General features: G+C 52.3%; 7 protein-coding genes across 7 annotated transcripts; 1 reads left to right on the top strand and 6 right to left on the bottom strand.

The window, feature by feature from the left end:
- Positions 1-61: 61 nt before the first annotated feature.
- A1O7_08256 (uncharacterized protein) lies at positions 62-1,132 on the bottom strand (the record flags this gene model as incomplete). Its single annotated transcript, XM_007762249.1, has 1 exon — positions 62-1,132. The coding sequence occupies one exon, from the start codon at positions 1,130-1,132 to the stop codon at positions 62-64; it is 1,071 nt and encodes a 356-aa protein (XP_007760439.1).
- Positions 1,133-1,691: 559 nt separating this feature from the next.
- Positions 1,692-3,833, bottom strand: A1O7_08255 (PEK protein kinase; the record flags this gene model as incomplete). The annotated part of the gene is made up of 1 exon (XM_007762248.1): positions 1,692-3,833. The coding sequence occupies one exon, from the start codon at positions 3,831-3,833 to the stop codon at positions 1,692-1,694; it is 2,142 nt and encodes a 713-aa protein (XP_007760438.1).
- A 990-nt stretch (positions 3,834-4,823) lies between these two features.
- On the bottom strand, positions 4,824-6,429 carry A1O7_08254 (uncharacterized protein; the record flags this gene model as incomplete). Its single annotated transcript, XM_007762247.1, has 3 exons — positions 4,824-5,591; positions 5,639-6,287; positions 6,335-6,429. The coding sequence occupies 3 exons, from the start codon at positions 6,427-6,429 to the stop codon at positions 4,824-4,826; spliced, it is 1,512 nt and encodes a 503-aa protein (XP_007760437.1).
- Positions 6,430-7,153: 724 nt separating this feature from the next.
- On the top strand, positions 7,154-8,112 carry A1O7_08253 (uncharacterized protein; the record flags this gene model as incomplete). The annotated part of the gene is made up of 3 exons (XM_007762246.1): positions 7,154-7,553; positions 7,601-8,022; positions 8,071-8,112. The coding sequence occupies 3 exons, from the start codon at positions 7,154-7,156 to the stop codon at positions 8,110-8,112; spliced, it is 864 nt and encodes a 287-aa protein (XP_007760436.1).
- A 1,592-nt stretch (positions 8,113-9,704) lies between these two features.
- On the bottom strand, positions 9,705-10,079 carry A1O7_08252 (uncharacterized protein; the record flags this gene model as incomplete). The annotated part of the gene is made up of 1 exon (XM_007762245.1): positions 9,705-10,079. One exon carries the CDS (start codon positions 10,077-10,079, stop codon positions 9,705-9,707), a length of 375 nt encoding a protein of 124 aa, XP_007760435.1.
- Positions 10,080-10,310: 231 nt separating this feature from the next.
- Positions 10,311-10,580, bottom strand: A1O7_08251 (uncharacterized protein; the record flags this gene model as incomplete). Its single annotated transcript, XM_007762244.1, has 1 exon — positions 10,311-10,580. The coding sequence occupies one exon, from the start codon at positions 10,578-10,580 to the stop codon at positions 10,311-10,313; it is 270 nt and encodes an 89-aa protein (XP_007760434.1).
- Positions 10,581-11,879: 1,299 nt separating this feature from the next.
- A1O7_08250 (salicylate hydroxylase) lies at positions 11,880-13,194 on the bottom strand (the record flags this gene model as incomplete). The annotated part of the gene is made up of 6 exons (XM_007762243.1): positions 11,880-12,009; positions 12,071-12,149; positions 12,211-12,406; positions 12,461-12,521; positions 12,592-13,067; positions 13,126-13,194. The coding sequence occupies 6 exons, from the start codon at positions 13,192-13,194 to the stop codon at positions 11,880-11,882; spliced, it is 1,011 nt and encodes a 336-aa protein (XP_007760433.1).
- Positions 13,195-13,201: the final 7 nt, after the last annotated feature.

The raw sequence follows: 13,201 nt of genomic DNA, 5'->3' as shown, positions 1-13,201 counted from the left end.
ACCGTATTCAACGGCCGTGCAGCATATCCCTTAGAACCTGGTGAAGCTCCAAATGTCCAGATCAGAAGATCTTGCCCAACACTTGGCGGACGTCGTCGCTAATCTTGTCGTCTCCTCCCGAGTGATCTTTCCTCGTGCTCCCGAGGACTTCATTCTGACGCCACGTTCTCTTAAGCTCGCCCTCCTGCTCACCGTCTCCCACCGCATGTGGGTCCTTCCTCTTCTGCTCTCTCTTCCTCTTCATCCCCTCCCGTCTCCGCCCCTCCTCCACGCCCTCCACAAACATCCTCGTCTCCCTCGCGATGGTTCTCCTCTCTTCGTCCCTCCGGCCCTCCATCTCCCGCTTCTCCTCCCTCACGCCGGCCATCAACTCCTCCCACCTCATTCCCCTTAGGTACTTCATATTCCACACATCATCGCGATAATACCCTCCCTTCTTGCCTCCCACCGTACTGGCGTTCAACGTCTCTGCGCATCTCTTCGCCGTTTTCTTCGACGCGAATTCAATCCACCCTTCCGTGTAGAGTTGGCGCGAGTTCTTGCCACCAGCGGAATGTGATTTGTTCGATTTTGAAGCCGGCGAGAGGAAGATCCGCGCGATGGGCGAGAAGCCGCGCTGGTCGAGAAGGTTGCGCAGTGCCGAGGGTTTGAGGTACGGAGGGAGCGAGGAAAGATAGACAACACCAGGCGTGGGTTTCTTTTTGTCTTTGTCCTTGACTTTCTTCTTCTTCGTCTTTTCTTCCTGGACGGGGAAAGGCTCGCTTTGCGGCTGCGTCAAGGTCTGACGGCTCTTTCCTTGGAGATCCTCGTCTTGTTCCTCCGGCTCTGCATTGTCTTCATCCCCCACTGAGTCATTATTCTCATTTGCCTCCCTCTGCTGCTCTGGCTCTGCGTGTGCGTAAACTGCGCCGTGTGCCACGGGTGGACTGCTTGTCCGTTGCCCAATCCTGGAATCAACTTCGCCCTCATCGTCTTGATCATCTTGTTCTGCGTATTCGTGCCGGATCTTCCGCCGCTTGCTCGTTCGGCTGGCTTTGGAGATCTCCGCGGCTTCCGAGTCGTAGCCTGTGTCGCGGTCTGATTCCTCCGACACTCCGGCGTCGAGGTATGTATTTCGCCTTTCTGTCGCCATTGTCCTGGGAAAGTAATTTATTTCTAGGCCTCAACCGAAGCGAAAGTGACCGCAGAGGAAATCTTTCGCGGGCGAACATCGGCAAATTGACGGATAACGCTTTTAGAGGCTGAATGTTAGACCGTATGTGCTCTCTCTACTGTGGAGTGTTTAAACTACGACTTGCTCTTGTGCCACCTGAGCCACTACAGAGAGAGCTTGAGATTCTGCATTTTGGACACGAGTCACGGTTAAGGAGATATATGTACCTATTGCTCTCCCATGGCCATGCGTTTTACGTGGTCACAATATAGTCAGGGTTTCCGCTTCAACAGGAGTATGGTTTTGACCCGTAAGCTCAACGATCCAGCTTAGTGGGATCCTACCTTTTGGCGGTCAAAAGCATGTTCAGTCCTTCCCAACGGCGAGCTGACTGTCAATCTCAAAAGGCAGAGGAGCAGATTGAACACGTGCAGTCACTGACCTAGTTACAACCTGGCAAGTACAGTCCAACCAACGGTAACCGCAAGCGCGGTCAGAAGCAGCGGAGGTCACACAGATACCGTCCTGCATGTGTCGATTAGACCGCCTCGTCCACGCTTTGCCTCGACTCCTGCTCTGTCGATTCATCTATGCTCAAGACCTTGGTCATCCCATCCAGGCCAGCCGCGTCACTCCCATTGAGAGCGCTATGACTGTCAATAGGTGCTAATGTCTTGCACTTTTCCAGCATCGATTCTATTGACTCCTTGACCTGCGGGCAACTCCATCGGCGCCCTGGATCCCTCTCGATCATTCCTGATATGCACTGAATAACCGAATGGCCGATGCTAGCTTCGTGTCCCTCCTGTCCGATCTTCTCACCCAACCGAGGTGGAACCTTTCCTTTCTGCACATCTCGTAAAATGTGCATCCGCTCGGTGCTGGTAGAACATGGCCACAAGAGCTCGACAAGAATGACCCCAAGTGCGAAAACGTCCAATTTCTCATCAACGTGGTTATCCTTGAAAGTCTTCATTGAAGGTGGCCTGTAGTACTCCGTTCCCACAGGCTTCGCAGCGCTCTTTGCTTGATTGCCATCATCGTTTCTCGCCAGCTCAGCGACGAGACCGAAATCACCAATACGTGGGTTGACAAAGTACGGACGGGGATCTGGGCACCCAACACAGGATCCCACGTCATGATAGCCGTCAGGGATAAGACCTATCGCGGAAGTATCCAAGGTTGAAATGAAAATGTTCGAGGGCTTGATGTCCCGATGAATTAGTCCCCTCGCGTGGATGTATTGCAACCCACATAGAATGCCCATCAACAGGCGAAGCGCTGGTACTAGGTGGAAACAGTGTCTCTTGGTTGGTATGCTGAGCGCGCTCCTGCTGTTCGGTTGTACCGGTGCTAGATATTGTGCCAATGTCGTTGGATACACTGACATCTGGACATGCAGTACATACACCGTATCGTCCATGACTGAGTCACGGGTGACACCGGGTCGAGCATTGCCATCCGTGAAGATCTCCGACGCTCGTGCAGATGAAGGTTCAGGATCAGTGTCGCCTACAGACCACACCGGTGCTGGGGCGTCGCCCTCCACTTCACAGACAGGCATACTTGACCGACTGTCGGAACCGAAGATAATGCCGTCGCTGTGATCGGGGATCGGAGATTGCGTGCGAAGAGCACTGGGTGGTGAGTGCATTGCACGATCAGCGATGAGTCTCCTGCCCGGCACTGCAATGTTCCGGTTTCTACTCTGGTAAATGGCGTCGGGCGTGTGCTTTGGCTCCTCGATCCACGTGGCATGATACCTAACCACATTGTTGTGTTCCAGCTGGGCTAATGCTTGGACTTCCCTGAGCACGTTTTCCAGCTCTTGGTGCCCGGACTCTCGGTATCGTCGCGACAATCGAGGGCTTAAAGGGATCTTCTTAACAGCGTACTCCTTCTTGTCAAATATGTTGTAAGCGTGATATACTCGGCCAAACCCTCCTTTCCCAAGCAACCGAAGTTGTTGAAAACTCGACTCATAGTGGCTGCGACGCGCTTCAGGGGCCGAGACGATCAGTTCCGAGAACGGTGTCGACGAAGGATGCTCGGCTGGATGTAAAAAGAGGTTTCCGAGCTGCCGTTGACGGGACTGTGGGGCAAGATCCTGTCTCTGGCTTCCTACTGTGGTGACGGCAAGCTGTTGGCCGGGTGGTGGGATTTGTGACCGAGCTTGTCCCGGCAGGATGCTGTGACCATGGACCTCAGCTATCGCGATGCTCTCGATGCCTGCCAAGTATGCCGCTCGTACTTGCGCATTGCTATCTGCTGCATTGTTTGCTGGCAGAATGCCAGTAATTGCCAGTGACTGGCTGACCTGTTGATACACGGTTCCTGCCAATGCCTGGACTTCAGGTGATGATCTGTCGAACTTGGACCCCGGGACTGCCTCATTCAAGTAGTCACTGGCTCTGTTTCGGGCAAAGTCCTCGAGGAGGGCGTTCAGCAGATTGGTGCGGTGTCGGTCGACTTTAGAGACCGCTGTTGCATCGACATCATCCCCCTGAGACACACTTCCATGGCTGGGCAATGATTCTGTGGTAAGGGTCTGCGTTTCGCTTTCATTTCCAACATCTGTTTGGAGAATATGCAGCTCTTCTTCGTCGGACTCATTAACGTCTGAGCTTGAGCTAGAGTTAGAGCTCCCGTCGGTTGGGCGGCGAAAGAAGGCAGAAGTCATCTTGCAGAGCCGAAGAAGCCGTGATGGTGTTGAGCAATGGCAGAACTATTGAACGACCATTGCAGCTAGGAGGACCAGGCTAAGCAAAGTGTTCTTGGAACACTTCAACTCCCCCTGGAAACGGCATCCACGTGGTTGCAACGAAGCACCTTTCACCTTACCACGTAATGCCGATGCTATCACTCAACGTCGAACATCGACCAGGTTGCCTGCACCGATGCATGATCTTGGCAGCTCAAGAGGAGTTCCATCGACGCCGAGCTCACCTCGCGCCTCACCCGGCCGGCGCCGCTTTTAAACACCACTCGCCCCCCACTAACCTGCCCTCACCTTTCACTCACCTTCACTCACCCACACTCACCCGCCGGCTCTCGCTCTGCCCCCTCGACGACCGTTTCGGTCCCTCGCGCTAAACATGGATCATCACTCTGTGGCCGTCCAGAGTCTCCAGTCTCGTAGTCTGGCGTGCGGGTCCGTGGATGCCTTCCCACCGATATATCGTCGACCGGTTTTCGACTTGGAAATGGTCCCCCTTAATCCTATAAAAGGGACCCAGCTCCAGCGCCTTGGCGACAACGATAATCGCACCAACACCAGCTCAGCACCTTTCTGGAATGAGCATGAGATCCATTGAGTCCACCAGCAACATGACTATCTCTTGCCCAGCTGTTTGTCGACGTCCGGGATTACTACGTGTAATATCACAAGAGTTCCGTATGCTATTTGGCCTCATAGTGCCTCGTGCCTGGTCGTCTTTTCCAGCCCGAATCTTGTTCCTGATAGCCAGTCTCATCTATGCAACTCCGGTGAGAATTATCTCCCTCGTACACCCTGAGTGATTTCACTCTCCGACGTAACTCCAGAACTGGACTCTCTAACATCTCAGTGTCTACCGCGAGCCAGACCGCGTCCAGGTCTGGATCAACGTTGCCGTCTTGTTTCCCTGGCTGTACCATTTCGCGAGGGTTTGGAGGCTGTTGTTATGCGGCATCACGCCCATTTACCCAAAACGCCCATCAGCACCATTCCGGACACCAGCGACAGGCCAGCATAAAGCACTTTGCCGAGTCTTGCATCAACTAGCTCGCCGCCCGCGATCACCCAATCTCTCGCCCACATCTCGACTACGCCGACCCATAACAAGATCCCTGCGCTCAACGCGTCAAGTGTGCCTATTGCCACAATGGTCGAAGGATCGTTGCCGTTGAAATGATTGAGCACGCCTAGACCAATCGCCATACCCAGTGGTGTGATTAATGCGAACGCTGTGGCCATCAAGAGTTTGTGTATCATAGGGTGTCGGGAGCCAGACAACAGCGCAATGCGTGAACCCAACGCAATTCCTTCGAAGAACTGGTGAAATACAATGACGATGAACAGCGTAATGTAGTATGAATCCCCTGCGACGACGAGTGTAAGTCCAATCAGAATGGAATGAAAGATGATGCCGGCTTCCATGACCAGAACACTGAGGTATGTGTTTTGATTGAGACCAGATGATGGGAGATGGTGATCAGCAAACGTCGCCAAGGTTGGCTGTGGCGCCGTCTTGTCTGGTGAGGAGGTTTCCCTGTCGGCCGTTTGACTTGCTGCTGATCCATCGGAACTCTGAGCGCGTAGCAGTACAATACGATGACTAACGTATTCGACAAGAAACGCGAGGAAAATGCCTGCCATCACAATGGCTGAAGTCGTAGCTTCGTAGCTGAGTCGCCCAAGGCATTCGTTTGCGAACATCAGGGATGCATGAGTGTACAGCTGGTCTTGTCAGAGTCTATTTCCCAGGCCAGAGTTGAGAGACTTACATGCACAAAAGCTGTGGAAACAATGACGCCTGTGCCGAATTGCTTCATGATTAATAGTGCGATCCCTCCTACCGTTCCAAATGGGAGCTGATTGAGAAAGATGGGTCCGAACACACCAATGCTGCTGGTGACCAGGACAGCGAAGAGGGTTCCCACTCTGAGTGGGATGTCATAATCTCGCTTGCGTAAGTTGCAAGTCGGGCTCGACTCTGTAGATGACTCTGACTCGCCCGCGCCAACACAATGCTCGACGCCAGCATGGAAGTGGCAGTTTTCTCCTCCGCCTTCACCTTCTTCGGCATCATCATGTCCCTCATGTTCATCCGAATGGTCTTCAAGCGATAGTACCAAGACTTCCTCGCCGTCAGGCGCGATGCAGAACTGCTCTTCGCCATGTGTGTGACAGCCGGTGTACTGGGATGGAGGCTCTGCCGTCGCGGACGCTTCGACGAACACCTCTTCGCCATTTCCATTAATGCACACAATTTCCGAGTCCTGCAAAACGCATCTAGTAACAGCAGTAGTCTGACCGCTGCCGGTAGTTGTTACAGCATTGAATATAGAGTCTGGTGCGCTTGTGAGTGTAGCTGGAGGCGGGGTTGAATAGGTAGTCAGAGGAGTCTCTTCGCCATCAGGACCGTAGCAATACCTGGGATGTCAGCAAGCACCGACCGAGCTTGGAATCCGTGAGCGTACTCAACCGTGCTATGATTGTGACATCCTGTATATGTTATTTGGCATCTTGCCAGCAAGGCGAACGCGAGCAAAAGGATGCTCCTAATTAGTATCATGGTGAATCGAGCGGCAGGTCAGTGACATTATCCAAAGATCGAAGAGCTGTCGAAATTTGTAGGAGCGCACAGCGGAACGCAATATCAGAGCGGACGGCTTTGTCCGTGTGCCATCAGATCTGCCACTTGCTCGGTTTTCATATTGATTGAGTAACAAATTCACTAGATCCGAGGTATCCAATGTACCATGGCCGAGCACATATCGCTTGGATTGTCGGCGGGCGCCATTGCGAGTGCAAATGCCAAGGAAACGTGGTCGCTGTCGCTCGCTAAGGTCCTCTCTTTCGGAGGAGGTTGGCTGATCCCTCTAAGGTCCTCATCTTGGAAAGCTCGGCGGGATGCCAAGGGTCCTCACCTTGGCAACTGGGCGGAGATGCCAAGGTCTGCAAGGAAGCTCGGCAGCTATGCCAAGTTCTGCATGAAGCGGTACCTACAGAAGGTTATTGACCAGATATTGTGGACATGGCTGCTCCCGAAGCGCAAGAAAAATGCATACGCTAGACATCCTGATCGGTCGCAATTGCTCAAAGGGACTTAGGATGGCCGAAATTTCGGGTGGGAGGGGCAAACTGACGTCGAGTGAACGGAGCCGTCGTTCTATCTCGACATCATAGCGGACTTACGCGAAATACGGCCGGGTGCTTCTGAGTATTTATAGTTGGCGGAGCCGCAAGGAAATGGTCGAGGTGTTGTGCAAGCTTCAAGTCCTGCCAAATCTGTGAAAATGTCAGCCATTTCAACCATGCTTTATGCTCTCCTCTTTCTGGTAGCTGCAGTTCCAACATCAGCCCTGCCCCTTCAAGCACGACAGAATGAGGATCTCGCCCCTAAACAAGGTGCTACAGCATGGAATGAAGGAGCCGTGACCGAATTCCAAATCCATGCGTCTTGTAACGCTAGCGAGGCCCGACAACTTCGTGCTGCTCTCGCTGAGACCGTCGACCTAGCACAACATGCAAAGCAACATGTCCTTCGTTTCGCTAATAGTTCGGAGCAGTATCAAAAGTACTTCGGCGATGCACCTTCTGGTGAAGTCATTGGGTATCTCGACAAAATTGTGAGCGGTGACAGAGGTTCATCTCTGTTCAGGTGCGACAATCCAGACGGCAATTGTGCAATCGAAGGTGAGTCTAAAGAGGCCCTTAGCTTCCAACTGCTGACGTAGGGTTAGGATACGGAGGGCACTGGCGTGGGGCGAACGCCACCGACGAGACCGTCATCTGTCCGCTGTCATTTGAGACTCGAAAGTCGCTGATACAAATGTGCGCTTTGGGGTACAATGTCGCCGAATCTAAAACCAACACGTTCTGGGCTTCGGACTTGATGCATCGCTTGTACCACATGCCCGCGTTCGGAGAAGATACGGTCAGCCATTATTCGGAAGACTACCAAGAGCTCCTTGAAAACGCAGAGCACAATGCAACGTTGTCGACCAGAGACAGCGATGCTCTGCAGTATTTTGCTCTGGAAGTGTACGCGTATGACATTGCAGTACCAGGAGTTGGGTGTCCGGGACCGGATGACACAGCGGAGGGCGGCGCTACACCGACGCAAGGTTCGGGATCGGCTTCGACCACAACCTCAGCAGCTGCAGTAAGTGATTTTCATAGACATATTGTCGTCCGAGGCTAACGGCTGCAGGAATGCCATACTCATGATAACGGCGACGTGCATTGCACTTGATCCTCAGCCCAGCATACCATGAACAGGGTCATCGCTCAACACTTGCGGGAAGAGAGGCGAAACAACAACGATCGGGCGCATCCCCGTACTCGGTATTGAGGTTGTATCTATCAACAGGGCCAAAGATGAGTGCTAGAGAAATTTTCCCGACCTGGCGTTAATGGTCACGTGTAAACCACGTGCATCAAAGCTTGGCAACAAAAGCGACGCGTTTACCGCACAGAGATACGCACCTACAAGTAATTATGAATGATAAATGCAATTGACACAGTTAGCTCAGCACAACATCCCTGGCGCTTCGGAAAGCCAGCTGAAAAAGAACGCAAGCAGAAGTGTCTTCCCTATCCTTCCCTCTGTAAACTTTCGCTCAAGGACTCTGTGGCTCACTAACCACGCTCCTCAGTGTCCACCTTGGAACCAACACTTACCCATCTCCATGCATAAGGGCCACGAAACAGTGACCATGAAGTCTCCCAACCTATCGACACACTCGTCCGCGGCATATCACTGATCTTGATATCCTAGAACCCGAACTCCAGCTGAACGCTTTCGCAGAACGCTTTCAATCTATTCTGGTACCCCATTTACTACCCATTGGAACAGCCTAGTAGCTCTTGCCCACTCGGTACACTAGGAAAGTTTCGGACCTGTCGCCGACGCAGCACGAACGTTAGGGCAATCAACCCGTGGCCGATGATGACATCGCAGTACATCTGTCGGGATGCGCTTGGTACTCTTGCGCCCTTCTCTTCGGATCCGTCCCTTACAAGTCTCGCCCATCAGCTTCGCCACGTGGGCCCTGGTGAGGTCGACTTCCTCCTTGTACTTGTCCCTTCGCATAGACATCAGATGCGCCGAGACAATGCCAATGCCGCAGGCTTCGTCCAGGACGGCCAGCTCTAGCCTGTCGTCCTCCGGAAGGCTGTCCATTTCCTCTTGTTGAAGCAGGCGTTGTGGCTACTTACCCGTTATCCTGTCCCCCACTTTGGCCGCTTTGGCCGCTTTGGCCAGGGTTTCGGGCTTCATTGCTAATCGCACGTTCTGGTGAGGGGCAATGAGCAGCGCCAAGTCTAGGTAGGTATACAACGGTGATTTTCTAGCAACCAAGGCCCGACTGGTCTTGACTCTGGGCACTCCGCTCGAGTATGGGGACGCATCAGGTATGGAGGGAGGAACCTTCGATTGCTGTTCACAAGGGTACAGTCATATGACCTTAAGGTCCTCAATCGACCAACGCGAAATGGTAAGTGCAGGCACATTGCTTCCGAGGTAACAGTATAGTCCCGTCTCGATTGATACAGGCTTCCTTATATCCATCTCATGACGATGCGACAATCCAGCCTAGAAAACTCTGCCCGTGGCGTGGCCGGATCCTATGGTGCACTTCTCTCCAGAGTTCGAGTGGAGATCTCGCACTTCTGCGAACAGCTTGTCACTCGAAGTAGGCTACTTGTTGTCGACGGGGTAGGCCCAAGAGGATATCCAGCTTCGATGTGCTTATGAGCAATCGAATTCAGAGGCTTCCGAAAGAGAATCCTGTGTCGTGGGGCTGGCAGCACTAAGGTGTGAACGCTTGGTCTTCCAGACCAGCGTCATCCCTTATCCGATTTCTTGCACACAGCGACATTTGCTAGCATGGGTATCCACACGCCTGTACCATCCCAAGTTAGAGTGTCCAAGCAACCCAAAAATGTCGGTAATGTCTGAACCAGCTTTGCAATATCCTCCTCGGCCCATCCCTGCATCGACGCAAGGGTCTTGAGGCCCTCACTCAACATCTCGGCAAGTCTCTCGACAGTGGGTGCGGTGAAGCGGCTATCCTGTTGATGGACCTGTACGTCAACGAACCCGCCGTCTCTCATGACCATCGCGATATGTGATGGCGTGTACCAGTCCGGCTGGAACGGCAGGGTAAGGGGTGGTTGCCCTGGTCGAATCTCCTTCGACGCCTTCTCGATCACGCCCATGTACCCCAGATCGGCCAAGCAGTGGCATACGCAGTTCCGTCCGGTGCCAGCGTGCGGTGCAGGTGACGAGCCGCAAGAGTAGGATCTTTGAAGAACTGGAAACCAAAGTTGGTGTAGGAGTGGGTAAAAGAGTCGTCTGGGAGTGACTGTAACTCCTCTGCAGGAAGTGCTACTGCCGAAAGCTGGTCATGGGTAAAGTTCCATCGTGCTTCATTTTTAGATCTGATGACTTCAATCATAGCCGGCGCTGCGTCCCACGGCGGTGACTCGGATGCTCTCTTTCACGTCGCGATCGTTGATAAGTGCCAACACCTCGTCTATCATGATGCCGGTTCCGCATGCATTATCAAGAAGACGCGCTCCAGATGCTAGCGGCGAGCTGATCTTCGCGAGGTGATGTACTACGACTCTTGTAGCGCCACCAGTGTTTTCCTCGTACTTTCTAGCGTAACTGTTGAAATGCTCGGCTGCGGTGATCTGTTTAGGCGTTGCTTGTTCCATGTTATCGAGTTTACTTTTACATTCCCCGTAGAGAAGGAAGGGGTGCGGTAATGAGTGTATATACGTGGCATGTAGCGACACAGATTGTTACCGAACACGATCCTCATCGAGGACCTTAAAACTCGCTCTGGATCATGCTTGGCCGAAACCCTATGGCAAGCAATTCGGTGTAGTATTGCACCGCCCAAGCATCTAAATGAGGATAGCTACATATGAAGGCGGCCGAAGCGAATGGAGATGCACAGATCTCTCAGATCGTATCTCGCCGAGAACGCCTCGTAACATGGGGCAGCTGCATCATTAAAGATGTTGCAGAATGTCCTGAGTGGCTTTGAGCGAGGCTTGGGGGAGACCTTTTCCGCGTGTCAAAGAAGGGCGAGTCCGCGGCAACTTTTATTTACTTTTTCAAGGTGGCAAAAGACGAGGTAAATTGACACCGAGCGCACTTCGACACTCACCCGGCCTGCGCCGCTTTTAAACAACACTCACCCCCGACTCACCTTCAACTCACCTTTAACTCACCTTCTTAACTTTCACTTACCTTTAACTCACCCACCATCTGCCTAGGGCCTATATCTTTTCTATTCGACCATACTCAAGAACCGACGTAGTTACTATATTTAGATATATATCCGCTAAGATATGGCGAAGAAACTCGTCCGACAACCGTTCGACATCCATTATTGCCACATTTACTTTACTTAGGAACTCGGCTAGTGAACTCATCTAGTTAAATTTATAGACTGGACGCGTCCGCGAGGGTTAAACGAGTCTACGCTCGGCCGCGTACGAGGGAAGTCGTGATTATCAATAAAGTGGAACTATAGATCTCAGTCATCTTTGAGGGAGGTGTTGCACAAGGGATGTGGACATTATATCGGCCAGCAACGGCCATACGAGTTCCTCGTTTACACGTGTCCAGAGATTAAAGTCTCGGCTTCACGACTATAATCAATAGGCGGTAGGTTGGTTCGTGCTCCCGAGCCGGAAGAGAGAAAACCAGGTCGAATAAGTGTGTAGCCGTACGACAGCGTTCTGCACCGTTTGGTATCCAGCGACGAGATATGCGAGGCACAGTGAGACTCCCATTCATTCTCGCCGACCACTCAAGTAAAGCAATAAGGAAAGGGTTCAGGTCTGGAGATGAAACCAGCATTGATACTCCGTATCTGTGCTGGATAGTCGTGCATAGATGCTATACTGCTATGATACTAGACAATAGTTTTGATTCTATTTGGCCTGATACTCTGTCCACCGTCTACATGAACAGGTATGATTGACATAGGTATCCTGTGTCTATCAGGCTCTGCCAATGACAACCCCGTTGGGAAGCTCGAGCCCAATTGGGAGCCCATTGAGGAACTTCTCGTTGAAAGCCTCACCTCTTCTTGCGGCCAACTTCTGCTCAATATCTTTGTACATATCGTATCTGTGGGTCTGGTCAGAGAGGTCACGGAAAGGGGCACTTCAGGAATGGTCGTGTGGCGTACGCGTTCATCTCCTCGATGGTCAATTTTGCCTTTTCATCTTCCACCTTGTAGGTTGCTATCGAGGTGTTGTTGGAGAATCCTAGCAGGTTTCCTTAGTATAATTTGACATGTCTCTCTCGAGGCGCTGTGGTTGTCCTTACCGATGCGCTCGTTGATGTTATAAACAGCCTTTGCAGCAGCTTGTTGCACCCTCGTGGCTCTTGGTAAGCGAACATCGTTGTAGACGGCCAATGCATTTTCAACATTTCCGTCAAAATACCCCTTTCGGAACAGGATTCCAAGGGCAGCCGCGTCCTCGATCGCCATACAGGCGCCTTGACTCTGATGAGGCATCATCTAAGCGGCGTTAGCTCCATGACTGACCCCCAGAAGAATTAGAAAATAGCGTACTGGATGGCCGGCATCGCCTAAGAGGCAAACGACTCCTTTGTTGACGTTGGGGTAAGGGTCGCTGTAGACATGGTCAGTACTGATGTTGGCATCGAGACTAGCTTTCGCTACCTATAGGGACGAGAACGTACTGTATCCACAACCGCCAGGGCTGAATATCCTTTCCAATGGCCAGGTGTGCCTTCATATGGGGGTCCAGATCAGGATACGGGGCGAGAAGCTCCTCAACGGGCCGGTCTTCGCCTCCCCACTGCTGGTTGACGTAGTCACCAATCTCTCGAGGGAAAAAACAGTAGTAGGAGAGCAATCTACCACCGTTGCAAGGAGACAAGACAATTTTATCCCACTTGCCTTCTTGTCCCCCCCCCCCCCAGTACTCTAGAGCACTGTTCTGAGAATAGTCGACTAGTCCCGCCTTTACTGCCTCTTCGGTAGAGACATTGGCGTGAAGGCAGCTTTGGTTCGATGGCTGTTTCTTGGGCTGTATTCCTATTGTGCCGCGCACGGCCGACCTAATACCATCGGCGCCAACGATCAGTTCACAGGGTGGCGATATAGAACCGTCCTTGAATATAATTTGATTCGTCTTAAAGTCGATATCTCGACACTTAAGCCCGGATTGTTAGCCGATATTCAATTGATACCCCACAGTCAGTAGTACTTACAGGGTGATTCACCACTAATTTCACTGGACTGCCCTTTCCCTCTTCTTGTAAAGCACAGTCTTTGAGCATGCTAATG

The sequence above is a fragment of the Cladophialophora yegresii genome, assembly GCF_000585515.1.
Source record: "Cladophialophora yegresii CBS 114405 chromosome Unknown aczIN-supercont1.6, whole genome shotgun sequence".
NCBI lineage: Eukaryota > Fungi > Ascomycota > Eurotiomycetes > Chaetothyriales > Herpotrichiellaceae > Cladophialophora > Cladophialophora yegresii.
Note: the sequence above shows the minus strand (reverse complement) of the source record. Positions and strands in the feature narration are given on the sequence as shown.